This window comes from Loxodonta africana, chromosome 4 (genome assembly GCF_030014295.1).
Source record: "Loxodonta africana isolate mLoxAfr1 chromosome 4, mLoxAfr1.hap2, whole genome shotgun sequence".
In the NCBI taxonomy this organism is placed as follows: domain Eukaryota; kingdom Metazoa; phylum Chordata; class Mammalia; order Proboscidea; family Elephantidae; genus Loxodonta; species Loxodonta africana.
Genome location: NC_087345.1, coordinates 98,220,912 through 98,236,946, shown reverse-complemented (window position 1 = coordinate 98,236,946; position 16,035 = coordinate 98,220,912). Strand labels below are relative to the sequence as shown.

The following is a 16,035-nucleotide window of genomic DNA, read 5'->3' as shown; positions in this document are numbered from 1 at the left end:
TAATATATAAAAAAAAATAAAAAATTATTTTATTTTATTTTTTATATATAGTACTTAAAAAATCCTGCTACTATTAATATTTTAGTATGTTTTCTTAAAGTCCATTTTAATATTTTCAACCTTCTTATAATCAAAGTACATACACATTTATATATCATATTTTATTTTAATTTTTATTATAAGCATTATCATTTTAATGACTAATAGTATAATATTATAATATAATGTAATAGTATATCATTATATATAGTGATAATATAAAACAACATGATAAATGACTTCAATATATAATATTCTATCCTATAGAGTCACCATAATTAAACCATTTTTCTATTATTGGACATTTGTTTCATCCTTGATTTTGCATTATAAATAATGTTGAAATGAATATTGCCATGCACTTAACTTACTACATGTTTTAGATTATTTCTTTACATTAGATTCTTAGACCTGGAGTAAGGGGACAAAAGATATCTGTGTGTGTGGCATGTTGGGGGGGGTAACTGTTGACAAGTATTTTCAATGGCAGTAACAGCACATCTCTATCAAAATTGGAAATTACCATGAAACCTTTTTTATTGTAGCATGTGAAAATAATGATTTATTAAGCTACTTTACATTTCAGTTTCAACTACTTAAAGGTTGAATATATTTCTCTTTTATTTTAATAGTACTTTTTTAGTGAATTGTTTATTCATCCTTTGCTGATATATGTATGGGGAAACAAGTATTTTTCTTATTAATTTTCATGCTTTTACTCTAGCAAAGAAGTCATATCTGTTGCTAATATTTGTCCTGTCTCTAGTGGTGAATTTTCATTTTGCTTGTCTATAGAGGCTCTAACTTTTTCTTTGAGGTCTATCCTTTCTAAGCTTAAAGAAGTTATTGCTTTTCTATAATTTTGATAAATATTTGATTATATTTTCTTTGTTTTGATCTATTTTTAACACTTTGTCCATGTGGAATTTAATTTCATATACAACATAATGGTATCTAAAATTATTTTCTCCAAAACCGTTGTTCAGCAATTCTAACATATATGGAATAACCCTTTTCTCCAGCATTGATTCACAAAGCTCCCTTGATCATACACCAAATTCTTCATTATTATAATGGTGCCTATATATGTTTTTTTTTTTTATATATATGGGGAGGAGCCCCGGTAGTGCAGTGGTTAAGAGCTACAACTGCTAGCCAAAAGGTCAGCAGTTCAAACCACTAGCTGCTGCTTGGAAACATATGGGGCTGTTTTATTCTGTTCTATAGTGTTACTATCAGTTGGAATTGACTCGACGGCAATGGGTTTATACATCGGATATTTGTTTCCATTTCTTAAGTCATCCATTCTAATGTCAGTACAGATATCTACTTTCACTTCAACTTTCCCAGTTTCTCCTTTTTTATTGTACTTTAGGTGAAAGATCACAGTTCAAGTTAATTGCTCATACAAAAATTTATACACATTTTGTTATGTGACAGAAGTTGCAATCCCTATAATGTGACAGCACATTCCCGCTTTCCACCCCGGGTTTCCCATGTTCATCCAACCAGAGAATCCTGTCTCTTCCTGTCTTCTCATCCTGCCTCCAGATAGGAGCTGCCCATTTGGTCTCATGTATCTTCTTGAACTAAGAAGCACACTCTTCACGAGTATTATTTTATGTCTTATAGCCCAGTCTAATCTTTGTCTGAAGAGTGGGCTTTGGGAATGGTTTTAGTTTTGGGTTAACAGGGCATCCAGAGGCCATGGCTTTGGGGGTCCCTCCAGTCTCAGTCAGACCATTAAGTCTGGTCTTTTTACATGAATTTGAGCTCTGCTCTATACTTTTCTCTTGTTCCCTCAGGGACTCTCTGTTGTGTTCCCTGTCGGGGCAGTCATCGGTGGTAGACAGGCACCATCTAGTTCTTCTGGTCTCAGGCTGATGGAGTCTCTGGTTTATGGGGGCCCTTTTGTCTCTTGGGCTAATATTTTCCTTGTGTCTTTGGTGCTCTTCATTCTCCTTTGCTCCAAGTGGGTTGGGGCCAATGGATGCATCTTAGATGGCCGCTCGAACTTTCCCAGTTTTTGATAGATGAATGAAACATTTAGGGAAGTCAGAAACTTCATCCTGAAAAAACTCCAATTTTTCCATACCTCAGTTATTTCAGAATTACGTCTAGAGTCTCCATAGGAGTTATAAGTGGTCCATTGGTGTCCAATTCTTGAAGTTTCCTGCTCAGTGATAATTTATTAAATGAAAGGACCCTTAGTCTCCCTGCCTCCTCCTCATTTCTCAGTTGGACACATCCTTCTCTGTTATTAGGAGCCCAAAGTATAATTGCCTAAAAGCACTCTTGCCAGTCATAAGGGTGATTCTCTATTAGATTTCCAAAAGGCTTTTATTACTTTTGACTCAAGAGTTTAACTTCTGAGTGGAGGAAGCATGTGTTTTTTTGACCTAAGCAAATTAAACTTGAAGCATTTAAAAATGGAAGGAAAAATCTTACCCTGTTTTACCCAACTAATTCCTATTCCTCAGATTTCACTTACAATGTCATTTCCTCAGGAAGTACAGATTCACATGTTGTATGACCTCTTAGTTCAGTGTACTTTTCCTTCATCACAGTTTTTAATGTTGTCTTTATCTGTGTCACTACTTTATTAATGTCTACTTTCCCAACCACCAACAATAACAATGGCCAGCAGTTATTGAGTATGAATGTACTGGGCATAGTATGAAAATTTTCGTATATATCATTTCACATAATTCTTTTTAAGAAAATTGAAAGGTTTTATTGAAATATAAAATAGATTTTAAAATTTCAATTGTGACAATTGTTGAACCCCTGCAATGTGTCAGCAATTTCCCCCTTTCCCTTTACATCTCGGTTCCCTGTGACCATTCTTCCAGTTTTCCTGTCTCTTCCTGCCTTCTCATCTTCGCTTTTGGGCAGTTGTTGCCCATTTGGTCTCATATACTTGCCTGAACTAAGAAGCACATTCATCAAATGTGCTACTGTTTGTTTTATAGGCCTGTCTAATCTTTGGCTGAAAGGTGGACTTTGGGAGTGGCTTCAGTTCTGAGTTAGCAGGGTATCCAGGGGCCATAGACTTGGGGGTTCCTTCAGTATCTGTCAGACCAGTAAGTCTGGTTTTTTTTGTGAATTTGAATTTTGTTCTACATTTTTCTCCTGCTCTGTCCAGGACTCTCTATTGTGATCTCTGTCAGAGCCGTGGGTGGTGGTAGCTGGGCACCATCTAGTTCTGGGCTCAAGCTGATGAAGTCTGTAGTTTGCGTGGTCCATTAGTCCTTTGGACCAATATTTTCCTTGTGTCTTTGGCTTTCTTCATTCTCCTTTGCTCCAAATGTGATGAGACAAATAGATGAATCTTAGGTAGCCACTCAAAAGTTTCTAAAACCCTAGACGCTACTCACCAGAGTAGGATGCAGAACATTTCTTTTTGAAATATGTTATGCCAATTGACCTAGATGTCCTGAGACCATGGTCTCCAGCCCTCACTCCAGTAACCTAGTCCCTCAAGATGTTTGGATGTGTCTAGGAAGCTTCTATGACTTTGCCTTGGTCAAGCTGTGCTGACTTATCCTATATTGTATATTGTCTTTCCCTTCACCGAAGTTAACACTTGCCTACTATCTAGTTAGTGATTTCCTCTCTCCATCCTTCCCCTCCCTCGTAACCATCAAAGATGGTGTTTTTTTCTGTGGAAACCTTTTCTTGATTTTTAAAATAGTGGTCTCATACAATATTTGTCCTTTTGTGATTGACTTATTTCGCTCAACATAATGCCCTCCAGATTCATCTATGTTGTGAGATGTTTCACAAATTCATCATTGTTCTTTATCATTGCGCAGTATTTCATCGTGTGTATGTACCATAATTTGTTTAGCCATTTGTTGGTGGGCACTTAGGTTGTTTCCATTTTTTTTGCCATTGTGAATAATGCTGCAATGAACATGGGTGTGCATGTCTATTCTTGTGATGGCTCTTATTTCTCTAGGATACATTCCTAGGAGTGGGATTGCTAGATTGTATAGTATTTCTAGATTTTTAAGGAGGCACCATATTAATTTCCATAGTCACTTAATTCTTATATAGCAATTTTCTAAAGTAAGTTCTATTCCCAGGTAGGTACTGTTATTCCCATTTTTCAGGTGATCAAACTGAGTCACAGAGATTGAGGAACACTCCCTGAGGTCTCACAGTTAGTTATGGTTGAACCAGCCTTCAAATTCAGGCTCTCTGACTCCAGAGGCTGCATTCCTGACCTCTAGACCACGGCTGTCCAAAACAGCATTCTGCAGTGAATGGGGATGTTCTCTACCTGTGCTGCCCAATATGATAGCCATTAGCAACATTTGGCGATTGAACACTTGAAACAGGGCTAATGTGACTGAGGAATCGAATTTTTAATTTTAATTAATTTAAATGTAAACAACTACATGTGGTTACTCACTACCATAGTGGACAGCATGGCTCTAGACAATAAGCTGCTAGACAATAACTTCCAGGAAGGACTGTTTTTGTTTATCATTGTGCCCCTGGTACCTATCACAATACCCTGCACAACTTATATTTATTGACTAAAACAAATAACTCAGAGGGGTGTAAGATGAGGAGACAGTAACTTAAAAAATAGTCCTCTGAAAGCACCAAACTGTGAAGACTGGTCACCTCCAAAGCAATATCTGGAGCCTGTTTTACAAAAATAAATTTTATTTTAAAAATAACACAAAATGAATATAATCAAAAAAAATGAGTATTTGGGATAAACTGGATAAACCTGAGCATATTCTTATAACTCATATTTAATCAGAGGAAAAAGGGAAATTGCATCATAGAGCAACTTCTGAGAATCAGCACTTCTCTGACAAGAAATGACTTAATGTCAAAATATACTTTCTGGAATATATTCCTACCAAGAGCCAAAAGATTCTAAGAGTTGCTCTTTATCCCAGAAAACATGCTTATATTTTTCTGTCTATTATTGAATGCATTTTTCTTAACAGAAGTACCTGTCTGAGCTATATTTGGTATTGTTTTCATACCATGAGCTGGTATATATTTTTGTTTTCACATATCAGAACACTTGGATAAAAGGTGTAAGGGAACTCAACTCTATTTGGTAATTAACTGTCAGGATTCTCTTTTGCTCATTAATGCTGACATTTGGAGATATGTACCATTAAGTGAACTCATATTAAATATGTATTAAAGGAACATTGTATATACATTATTGGTAACCTTTATTAGTAGTAGTAACTTTTATATTTGCTAACACACTTTCAGAAAGAGCAATAAATGTCCCTCAAAATGCTTTGCCTGATTGACAAATTGCATTGATTGGAAGGGCTAGAAAATTTTGTTTGAAATAGATAAAAATGATGTCTCAAATCATTTTATATTTATTTGTCCTGTTACCTCAGGCCACTCTAGTAAGAATCTGTACTGTGTGAATCTGAATTAAATTGCTCTATTGAAAAAATAAAATAAAATGGAAATGCTCATTCAAAAAACCAAACAGTTATAGATATCTGGTTGTGCTATTGATAAAATGTGACATCTCTGCATTTCTTATTGTTTTTGTTAAGCCTTCCAAATTATTTATTTCAGTGGTGATTCCAAAATTGTGACTATGAAGGACAGTGGGCACTAAATCAAATTTCCATAAGAACAATGCTTTCAACTTTGTTGCTATCTATGAACTCTATATATTCTGTCTACATTATTTGTATTTTTTCTGATTGATGTAAAAGGTACAATGCTCTATTCTTCTTTGAGAATAAACATAAAATCTTTATAATGATTTTTTTCCAGCTGTAGTAATAAAATGTAGTACATAATACATCTTTCATTTTTCAACTCAGTGTAATTGACCACAATAAACCAGAAATATGCCCATTTTTTGCCACATTGATTTCCACTTTGGAAAATGTAATATATCTACTTCATTGATATATCTTACAGACCTCATAAAAGAGCCAGATAGAAATCAATAAAATAATATTGTCTTCCATCATGAAAGAAGAAACATGAACACTGTTGTAGTTCTTTGTAGATGTGTACTGTTAGATACTCCAGGGCAATTTCAGTAAGCTGTCTTTATCTTAGTGATATAAATAACGCATCATTCTGTTTTCTGGCCATGCCCCCTTCCTCTCCTTGAACAGACCATACATATGACAGTCTGCCTTGATACTAATAAAGCTGAGTGGCACTCCTACCCGTTTGAACAATAAATAGAAAAAAAAAAAAGCTTTCCACTGCCCAGGTTAAGTACATTAATGTTGATGAGCCTTGGAAGCAGCTGGCAAAGAGCTTGTTACTGGAATTTAATGGGCTTTACCTTGCACTGGCAGAGAGTACACTCAGTGCCATGTTTGATCCAAGAGGATCCAGTGAAGCGAACCACATTCATCTCATCCAGGCAAGTTTTGGTGATGTCATTGCGGATAGTGTCTGCCTGGCAAGGGTCAGTGACACAGTGTGAGCAGCACTCATTCTCTGGGAGGACGCTGAATTCACACTCCACCTCTGGGCAAGGCAGCGGCCAACAGTCAACTTCCCCTTGCTATAAGGAGAACAGACATGCAGAGCAGAGGGAGAGGAAGGGAGGGAATGAAAGATGAAGGGAGGGAGGAAGGGAACAGTGTTTACTCAATACTCAATTTATTTGATTGATATTTATACTCAGGCCTTTGAAGCCATAAATCTTGCACGGAATCTACAGAAGCCCTATCAGAGTGATGAGATCTATATTGCAGCTAGATTTTAGAAATGCCATTAACAATTCAACAAGAATAGCAATAATAAAAAGAAAAAAAAGCAAAAACCATTTCTCTTAAAGCAATAACATGTGTATGCCCCGTCTTTCCAATGACAAAGGAGACATTTCATATGCAAGAGGTTTTTATTTAACTTTTATGGGATACCTTTTTCATTCTTTTGATCTTTCTCCCCCTAACTTCTTATTTATTCCCTTCTACATAAAGGTATGCCCATTTACAAGTAAATAAACTAAAAATGTGAAAGGAACTTTTCTTTGTTCATTTATATATTTCTCAGTGTTAAGACTTCGAAAAAACAAAAACAAAGTGATTCCAGTCTTTATTATTCTGTGTGGGAAAATTGTGAGAATTGAATCTTTTTTTAATGTAGTTCCCACCTGTTTCCTATTTTCTTCATAATTCTGAATCTCATGGTTTTGGAGATGAAAGTAGCCTTCAGGCACGAAAACTGACCTTGCTCTTTCAATTGATTTTTGGGTTGAAAGTATAAAATGGAAGCAACAAAAGAGGATTGCCTTAAAAAAAAAAAATCCTCACACAAATAGAAAGGAACCTAGCCATAACTTTAAAAGTAGCGTCTTCTGTGAAACTTTCTGTTACAAAGACACATAGACCAATTTTCCTTTTCACTTACACCACTAAAAAGAAACAAGAAGTTTGGTCAAATGAAAAAAGAACTGAGTTTTTCTTTATCATCAAGTTTTTAGTTTCTTGTTTACCTGCCTGTTATTTCTACTAGAAGTTTTATAAATATATACAGAAATTCAATTCTAACAAGTATTTATTGCATATCCATATTATGTGCAAAAGAGCGTACTGACCAGACCAGCATTGACCAAAATAATCTTTAGGATAAAAGAAGGGTTTTTTTTTTTTTTTTTTTAAGTCTGAGTATGATTGATAGAAATGAGTTGGCAAAAATTCTATCTGGAAAAAAAATGTTATTTTATTTTATCTTTTTCTATGAATGCCACTGTTATATCTATGATTGTTTCTCAATAAGCCTAAACTGGATGAGACAGGGGAGGCTGGGAGAGGCTTTTCTTCCTTTGAGCTATGGAGATAGTCCTGAAAGGGATACCACTCTCAGAGAAAGAATATACAATGTGTGTACCACATCTAGTCCTTCTTGGGTGTTGACTGTATAAACATCATCTCATAATCTGACTCAGACTCACTTTTTGTAACTGCGAACACTATGGCAAGATATCGAGTATGGGGCTGAGAAGAGGGCAAAGTTGCTTTCCTATTTAGATTCTGTACCTAAAATTTTCTCTATTTCATATAGCTGAGCTTACCAAGCAGCGACACTGTTGGCAATTCTGGACCCAGGTATCGCCACTGTTGTACAACGTTTCCCCATTCTGATGCAGGCACTGGCTGCTAAGCCTTGGGTCACATTCGGGGCAGCAAAAAAGATCAACCGTGGGATTTTCACAGTCACAGACCATCCGTCGACATGTTACAAATCCACTCTGTATGAGAAGAAAAAAAAAAGCCTCCAATTCTCATTATATAAAAATCATATAGCATCTTAATCACATGTTGACTTGGAAGTTGAGATAACTCCCACTGTTTACCCAATATAATTAATTTTCTTTAAAGTTCCACTTCATAATTGACACATAGAAATTACACAAGCCAGAGAACTTTCAATTTCCTTTCCACACACTATTCCTCAAATTACCTGGTCAGGGTTAGGAAGAAATTCTCCAGAAATGGCCAGTATAAAATGTCACTTATTGCATGGCCATTGTGTGTATATAAATGTATGTACAGTAGTCTCTCCTTATCCACAGGGAATACGTTCTAAGACTCCTGTGGATGCCTGAAACCATGGATAAGTACGAATCCTATATATACTATTTTGTCCTATACATACATACATATACATATACATATATACGTATACATATATATACATACATATACAATAAAGTTTAATTTATAAATTAGGTACAGTAAGAGATTAACGGCAATAACTAATAATAAAATAGAACAGTTATAACAATATACTGTAATAAAAGTTATGTGAATGTGATCCCCAGGCAGGACAGAACAGGAGGCCGTGAGATTTCATCACACTACTCATTTAACATTTTCAGATCACAGTTGACCTTGGGTAATTGAAATGGCAGAAAGCGGGAAGTGAAACCATGGATGACATAAGGGGTGGGGGGAGTCTTACTGTATGCATATATATATAAAAAAAGAATAAATGTGTCTTGGGAAAAGTACAGCCAGAATGTTCTTTAGAAGTGAGGTTGGTGAGACTTCGTCTCCTGTACTTTTGACATGTTATCAGGACAGATCAGTCCCAGGAGAAGGACATCATGCTTGGTAAAGTAGAGGGTCAGCAAAAAAGAGGAAGACCCTCAATGAGATGGAGTGACACAGTAGCTGCAACAATGGGCTCAAACACAGCAACGATTCTGAGGATGGCATAGGACCGTTTTGTTGTTCTGTTGCTCACAGCGTTGCTATGAGTCAGAACTGACTCCATGGCATCTAACAACAACAACAACATGTATATAAATATACATGTATTTATATAATTATATAGTAATTTGAATTCTAACTAAATTTGTTTTGTGTGAGGGTACATACGTTTATATTTGGGTAGCTATTTGATAAGTTTTATGTCTTGCTAAGATTCTGGAATATTTTTAAGAACTTGTGTTTTTGTACAAACTGCTATCAATTTGTTTCATAAAAACCGAATCCTTGGAGCACAGTATTATTCACTTAACTATAATTTAAGTGTCTATTATCAATGAGGAAGATATATTAGAATGCCTCCCTAAAACTGAAATATAGCTCATTTAGATATTTTTCAATCTTTTGTCTTATGTCCATTCTGACTTCATTCATGCATTCGTCCCAGTATGATACAGTGGCTATGAGAACATTAGAGTAGTTACTAATAAAATTTTATCAACATGTGAAGAGCTAAACCCACTGTGGTATATCCATATAATGAATTACTATTCAGGAACAAAAAGGACTGATAATATACACATAAAACAATATGAATGAATCTCAGAAGCATAAAGTTCAGAGAAAAATGCCAGACACTAAAGAATATGTACTGTAGGATTGCATTTATATGAGGCTCTAGAAAACACAAATCTAATCTACAGTGACTGGAAGCAGTGGTTGGGGCTAGGGATATGGGACTAAGAAAGGGCACAAGATAATATTTTAGGTTGATGGAAGTGTTCTGTTATTTTAATGACTATTAATTATTTATATTAATGACCAAGCAGATTATACATTTGTCAAAATTCATCAAGCTGTACACCTAAAATGTATGCCAATTACACTTCAATAAAACTGATGAAAAATTTGTATTTATACCAACCTGACATGAGCACACAGAGCACCGGTCATTTTCCAACACCCAGATCTGACCATTGTGCTTAATTTTCCCATCATGGATACAGTCCCCTGTGCAATTCTTTCCATGAGGACACCGGCAATCATATCCACCATCCACGTTAAAGCAAATGGTATCATTGGCACAGCTGTGCCTTCCGGTCCCACACTCATCGATATCTACAGCCAAGAAAAAGCAGCATGTAATGCTCTCAGAATCTGCTCAGTTTCAAGCAACGGCAGTCAGGGCAAGTTGTCTCCTGACATAAAGCATTCAACTGCAAATCCATTTTCATCTCACTGGCACTAGCACGCAGCTCCTAGTAAATGTGGACTAAAGTAATGTTAATGATCTGGGGATTTCACAGGAAAATAGTATCACGTTTGATTTGAAAAGCCAGAAAACCTTGGCTGGAATTTCAACTATTACATCTCTGTAAATACCATCAGGCTTTATGAAATAACTTCTATTTTTGGAAAGTAAGAATATGACTCAATTTATCAAGCAAAAAGACTGGGCAGTGGAAATTCTAAAATTGCCTACGACGTTTCATTGGAGGAAATCATCCCCAATGTTAAGATGGCATTTACAGAAAATCCTTTCTAAATGAGAGATTAAATGTCATGGGACCCCTGAGGCATTTCATTCAATTTCAAGCCCTATTCCTCAGTGCCACGCTACCACATGTGAGGTTTTTCCAGTGTTCTGCCTTGGTGTTTCCCCTTCATTTTCGCATGGTCCTTACACCTCACCCCTCACCTACAGAAGGCCAAGTGACCATCAGCGATTACTATCTCTCTCACGAAGAATACCTACTTCTTAACTTTTCCATTTCAGGTTATCATTTCTTCCCTTGCCTGACTCAGTTGGCAACTGCCCATTCTTCACCCGACGTCACCTATTCCATGGCAATCACAGCCTAAAGCATTTTCATACAGATGAAAAGCACACATATCTCGACCCATAGATCAAGTCCATAAGAGGAGATATGATTCATTTTATTTATCCCCATAATTTAAAGGTCACAAGCCAAAATACATTTCAGGGATATTGTATGAGTGGCAGTAAGCAGTTATTTCCCATTTCATCTGTTTCCCCTTAGTAAAGGTCAAGAAAGAAAGAATTAAACCACAGCAGGAGAAGTGGGTTAGAGAGAAGGCAGAACGGATAACTTTAACCAGGGAAACTGTAGAGTGATTTTCCTTGAAGATCTAAAAGATAGAGTTCAGTAAATAAGAATCTTTCTTAAATGGTTTGATTTTAACATTAACTGAAGGCTTGAAATAGTCAAGATTAATCTTAATGATACTTAAATTCTCAGATACTTAAAGACTGACATAAATCCATTCTTAACAATCAAATAAACCACATAATATACTTTCTCTCTTTTTACTTTGATTTTTACTACTTCCCATCTCAAGAAAACTAGTAAAATGAGACAATGGCTGAAAGTGTTTTATTATAATTACAGTGAGCCTTCTTATAGCTTGATTGGTCAAGGCTGATACTGTTTATAATTATGGGCTGTGACAAAAAAGAAAATATGTTAGTCAACATGAGGATAATTTTTTTTTTTTTCTTAATTTTAAGGTACATACTTCTTCCAGATCAGAGAAGATTTTCTCTGTTTTGGGAATGGAAATAAAATTTTATAAATTCATCCTGTATTTGGTCTATTCGAAATAATATGCTATATTTGATGAGTTAATCTTTGTCTCCCGTTAAATATTCTTATAATTAGGAATTATGGTAAGCAGAAAAAAACATTAACTATAGTTATTTGGTCTCTTTGACCACAAAATTTACCAATATCCCTTATTCCACACTTTTTCAATATTCACTATTAGAACATTATCCCATTAATGCCAACTGTTGGATTTTTACAACCATTTACATTTTGCCTGACACTTAAAAATAAAAGCTTTGCTACCATGGAGTGCATTTTCTTTCCTTACTAAGGCAGAGTCCTTGGGTTTGCTGCAGAAGACAAAGAAGAGAAGATTTCCAGTCATAAGGAGAACCTCTGTTCTTGAATAAATCCCATTTAAAAAATAAATATTTTTAAAAATTGCTATAATAATGGTTGGCATGTACCTACTGTACTTGGAGAAATGTGTAAGCAGAAACATCATAATGGCCTAATTATGGCTTTTTGCTATCTAATGGGATTTGAAATAGCTTGAACTCATCTTGCCTTTTCTGCTTGTTATTTACACTGGGTTTTACAATGCAGGGCCTCTTCTCAAATGATTGTTGGTACAGACTTTTGGGATTCATTTTTAAATGGAGTTTTATTGTAACATAAGATTCACAAATTGAACATACATAAAAGTGTATATACTGCTATGTAAAAGTTTCAACTTTAAAAATATTGGTAACTAGTGAGAGATGATTGAAGAAATAATGCTGCTAAAATCATCAATCGTTTCACAATCCTCATCTTACTTGATCTAACAGCAAGATTTGACACAGCTCACTCCCTCTTCCTGATAAAATTTTTTCACTTGCATCCTATCACGTTGGTAACTCTTTCTGGATCTTTCTTCTATCCATACATTTCTCGAGGTATAGCAATTATCAATTAGCCAAGCAAAGAGTAGACAAAAACAGCATTGTAAAAGACAAAAGCCATGTTTGAAGGTCTAGAGTTTACAGCTATGCAGATCTGTTAGGAGAACAAAAGTTTTGGTATGGTTGGACTATCTAATGAGAGAGCAGAGGGGCTAGACATGAAGCTGAAGAGGTACTCAGGGCCCAGATAAAGGCCATGATAAGATATTTGAACTTTTATAAAGGCAATAAAATTCCATTTTAGGGGGGAAAAAATCTGAATCATATTTTCAATTTAAAAATATTTCCTTTGGCTTCATTTTGAAAAAGGAATTTGAGTGCATTAAAACTTGAGGCCAGAAGACCAATTAATAGGTTGTAGTCCAGGTGAGAGATGATCTTATAATGAAAGCAAACACATAGTGCTTGGTTTGTACCAGATTCTAAGTGCTTTTCGTGAAATGACTCATTTAATCCTCACAACTCTTGAAGGTATAATTATTATCCCCCATTTTATATATCAGTAAACTAAGGCACAGAAATACTGTATAACATTCCCAAGGTCACACGGCCATTAAGGTATAGAGCCCAGATGGGGGTTCAAGTCAGACTCCCAGTCTAGCATTTAAGCACTGTGCTGTACTAGGTGATAGCAGTGGGGATGGAGAGAAAGAAACAAAGAAGATAGAATTAACATGACTTAGTGAACCACTGGAGTCCCTGGGTAGTGCAAATGGTCAAAGTACCTGGCTGCTAACTGAATCATTACAAACTGTTAGCTGTTTGAGTTCTTCCAGAGAGGCACCTTGGAAAAAAGGCTTGGTAATCTCCTTCCAAAACTTCAGCCATTGAAAACTCTGTGGAGCACAGTTCTAATCTGACTTCCATGTAGTCACCATAAATGAAGTCAACTCAACGGCAACTGGTAGCGAATTGAACCCTTGGCTTCAAAGATGAGGGAGGGGTCAAGAATGATGTTTAGAATTTTGGCCTGGAAAATCTGGTTCATGCTAGTTACAGAAAGAAGAACAAAGTTTTGTTAGAGACTGGGGGTGGGGGCAGGGATGATGGGTAAACATGAGTTCAATTTATAACATGTTGAATTGTACTTTCCTCTTAGGTTTCCAAATGGAGCTGTCCATTAAATAGTTTAATCTATGGTTCTGGAGCTCAGAAGATAGGACTGGGCTGAAGGTACAGATTTGGTACAGATGTACTTTTCATCTATTCCCCTTCTCAAAAGTGGTTCTGCAGACTCAAGTTTAAACTTCTTAGTGAAACTACCTCCTCTGTTTGCACTCACCTCTCCTATCTCAACTTGCCAATAATCTCACCATTCCTAAAGTCCCAAAACAAACACTAGATACTCTGAGAAGCCTTCCTGATTCCAAACAGGAAATAATTTGTCTCTTAGTTCCCTTACAGCACTGCATTTATATTTTTGCTCAAGTATTTATAATTTTCAACCTTGCCTTGTTGTTTTTACATCTATTAAGAAACTCACCACATTCTATCTTGAACGGCAGTTATTGTTGTACATATTTTATCTCTTCTACAAGCTGAGAGCAGTGACCACACCTCTTTCATATTTGTATTCAGCAAAATTCAGCATATTTGTATTCAGCAGGTGCCTGGCAATGTACCTCAAGGTATATGCATATATTCAATAAATACCTGTTGACCTGAATTGGATTACTTTCCTTTTTCTCTTTTTCTTAATTTAAGAATTTACAGCATATTTGGCTGGAACAGAACACTCAAAAGACACTATCCCGTAAACATTATACTCTTGGTCTCACAAGTTCAAAAAGTCTCACCAAGCTTAAACATCATCAAGAAACTATTGCCATAAAGGGAGATATGACCATGAAAATAAAAGACACTTACGTGAAATAAATAATGAAATACTGGGCTTTATTCCTAGACAGAGACAAATTTTCAGGCATAGCAGAAGTGATGCATGGATAAGGAAAATGGTACTCTAGCATGCTACCTGGTGATTAAATAGATAAGCGAAACAACACAATTTGTATGAATGCATCTTATAAACATATATGTTATAGATTTCACAATTGCAGCCTGAAAAACAGTGAAACAGTGCATGGTTATTTATTCAGATCTTTGAGTATGAAACTTATACTTCAGAGTAATTGTAAACCCACTGCTGTGGCTTTGTCCACTTGGAATGATTTTTTTGTTTGTTTTTTACCAGCAACAGAAAGATGGCACCTCACCTGGTCATACTCTTAAAACTGCATCCTTCTAAATATGAATATTACAATTGCACAAATCATTGAAATTGCAGTAAGTGGATAGTTGTTTAGAAGAAGCACTTTGGTCTTATTTTACAACGTAGGTGGGTCCTTTTAAAATACTCCTCCAGAGCACATTGTCCTGTGACAGAGCAGTAGATTCTTCTGATAATCTTTATAAGCTCTATTGGTCTATTGGTAGATAATAGCAGAATAATCTTTTCAGAATAAATATTTCCCACTGTTTTTGTGGAATAGCCTTGAAAAGCATTTTCTGTACAGGGTCTCATAAAATCCCTCACTTTCCTATCTTAATATTTATCACGTATTATTTTTATGGCTAGTTTGTCTTTTTACTTTTTGTACTGAGTGCACTGATTATGCTTTTTTCCTGTTCACTACTATAAATCTAACATACTGTTGGTTATATGCCTAACACGGTACCCAGTAAACAGTAATAGTTGAACAAATAAAATAGTAATTACCAATTTGGGGTAGAGGGAGATAGATTTTATTTATTTCTATTAAAAGCTTAACTATCTATTGATCTATCATCCATCTCAATCTTTTTCTTTAGACAAATAAAATTTATTATCTACTATAGGGTCACTGGAAACCCTGGTAACATAGTGGTTAAGCGCTACGGCTGCTAGCCAAAAGGTCACCGGTTTGAATCCACAAGGAGCTCCTTGGAAACTGTACGGGGGAGTTCTACTCTGTCCTATAGGGTCGCTATGAGTCAGAATCGACTCGACGGCAACAGGTTTTTGGTTATAGGGTCACTATGAGTTGGAATCAACTCGATAGCAATTGGTTTGGGTCTTTTTTTTTTTTTTTTTAATATGTCAGGTACTGTTCTAGGTACTGAACATATGACGGCTGAGAAGTGAACAGAAGCCATGAGCTTATACTCTAGTAAGCAGATAATATTAAGCCTGTGCTGCCTATTAGAAATCTAATTTGAGGTGCCTAGTAGGCAAATAGATATATGAATCTGGAGCTAGGGATGAGGTCAGAGTAAGGAATACAAATTTAGAAATGAAGGACATAATACAGATGGCATTTTAAA

General features: G+C 35.7%; 1 protein-coding gene and 1 long non-coding RNA gene across 2 annotated transcripts in view; one reads left to right on the top strand and one right to left on the bottom strand.

Moving 5' to 3' along the window:
* NELL2 (neural EGFL like 2) overlaps positions 1 to 16,035 on the bottom strand; it is a 392,904-nt gene that overhangs the window by 5,319 nt on the left and 371,550 nt on the right. The window contains exons 17-19 of the mRNA XM_010595995.3: positions 10,150 to 10,343; positions 8,087 to 8,263; positions 6,347 to 6,571 (exon numbers count right to left, since the gene is read on the bottom strand). Of these exons, the coding sequence (XP_010594297.2) occupies positions 6,347 to 6,571; positions 8,087 to 8,263; positions 10,150 to 10,343 (596 nt within the window). The remainder of the gene's footprint in view (positions 1 to 6,346; positions 6,572 to 8,086; positions 8,264 to 10,149; positions 10,344 to 16,035) is intronic.
* Positions 1 to 16,035, top strand: part of LOC111752325 (uncharacterized) — a 104,496-nt gene that overhangs the window by 78,244 nt on the left and 10,217 nt on the right. The window contains exon 2 of the long non-coding RNA XR_002787288.2: positions 13,835 to 13,908. This is a non-coding gene — a long non-coding RNA (uncharacterized LOC111752325). The remainder of the gene's footprint in view (positions 1 to 13,834; positions 13,909 to 16,035) is intronic.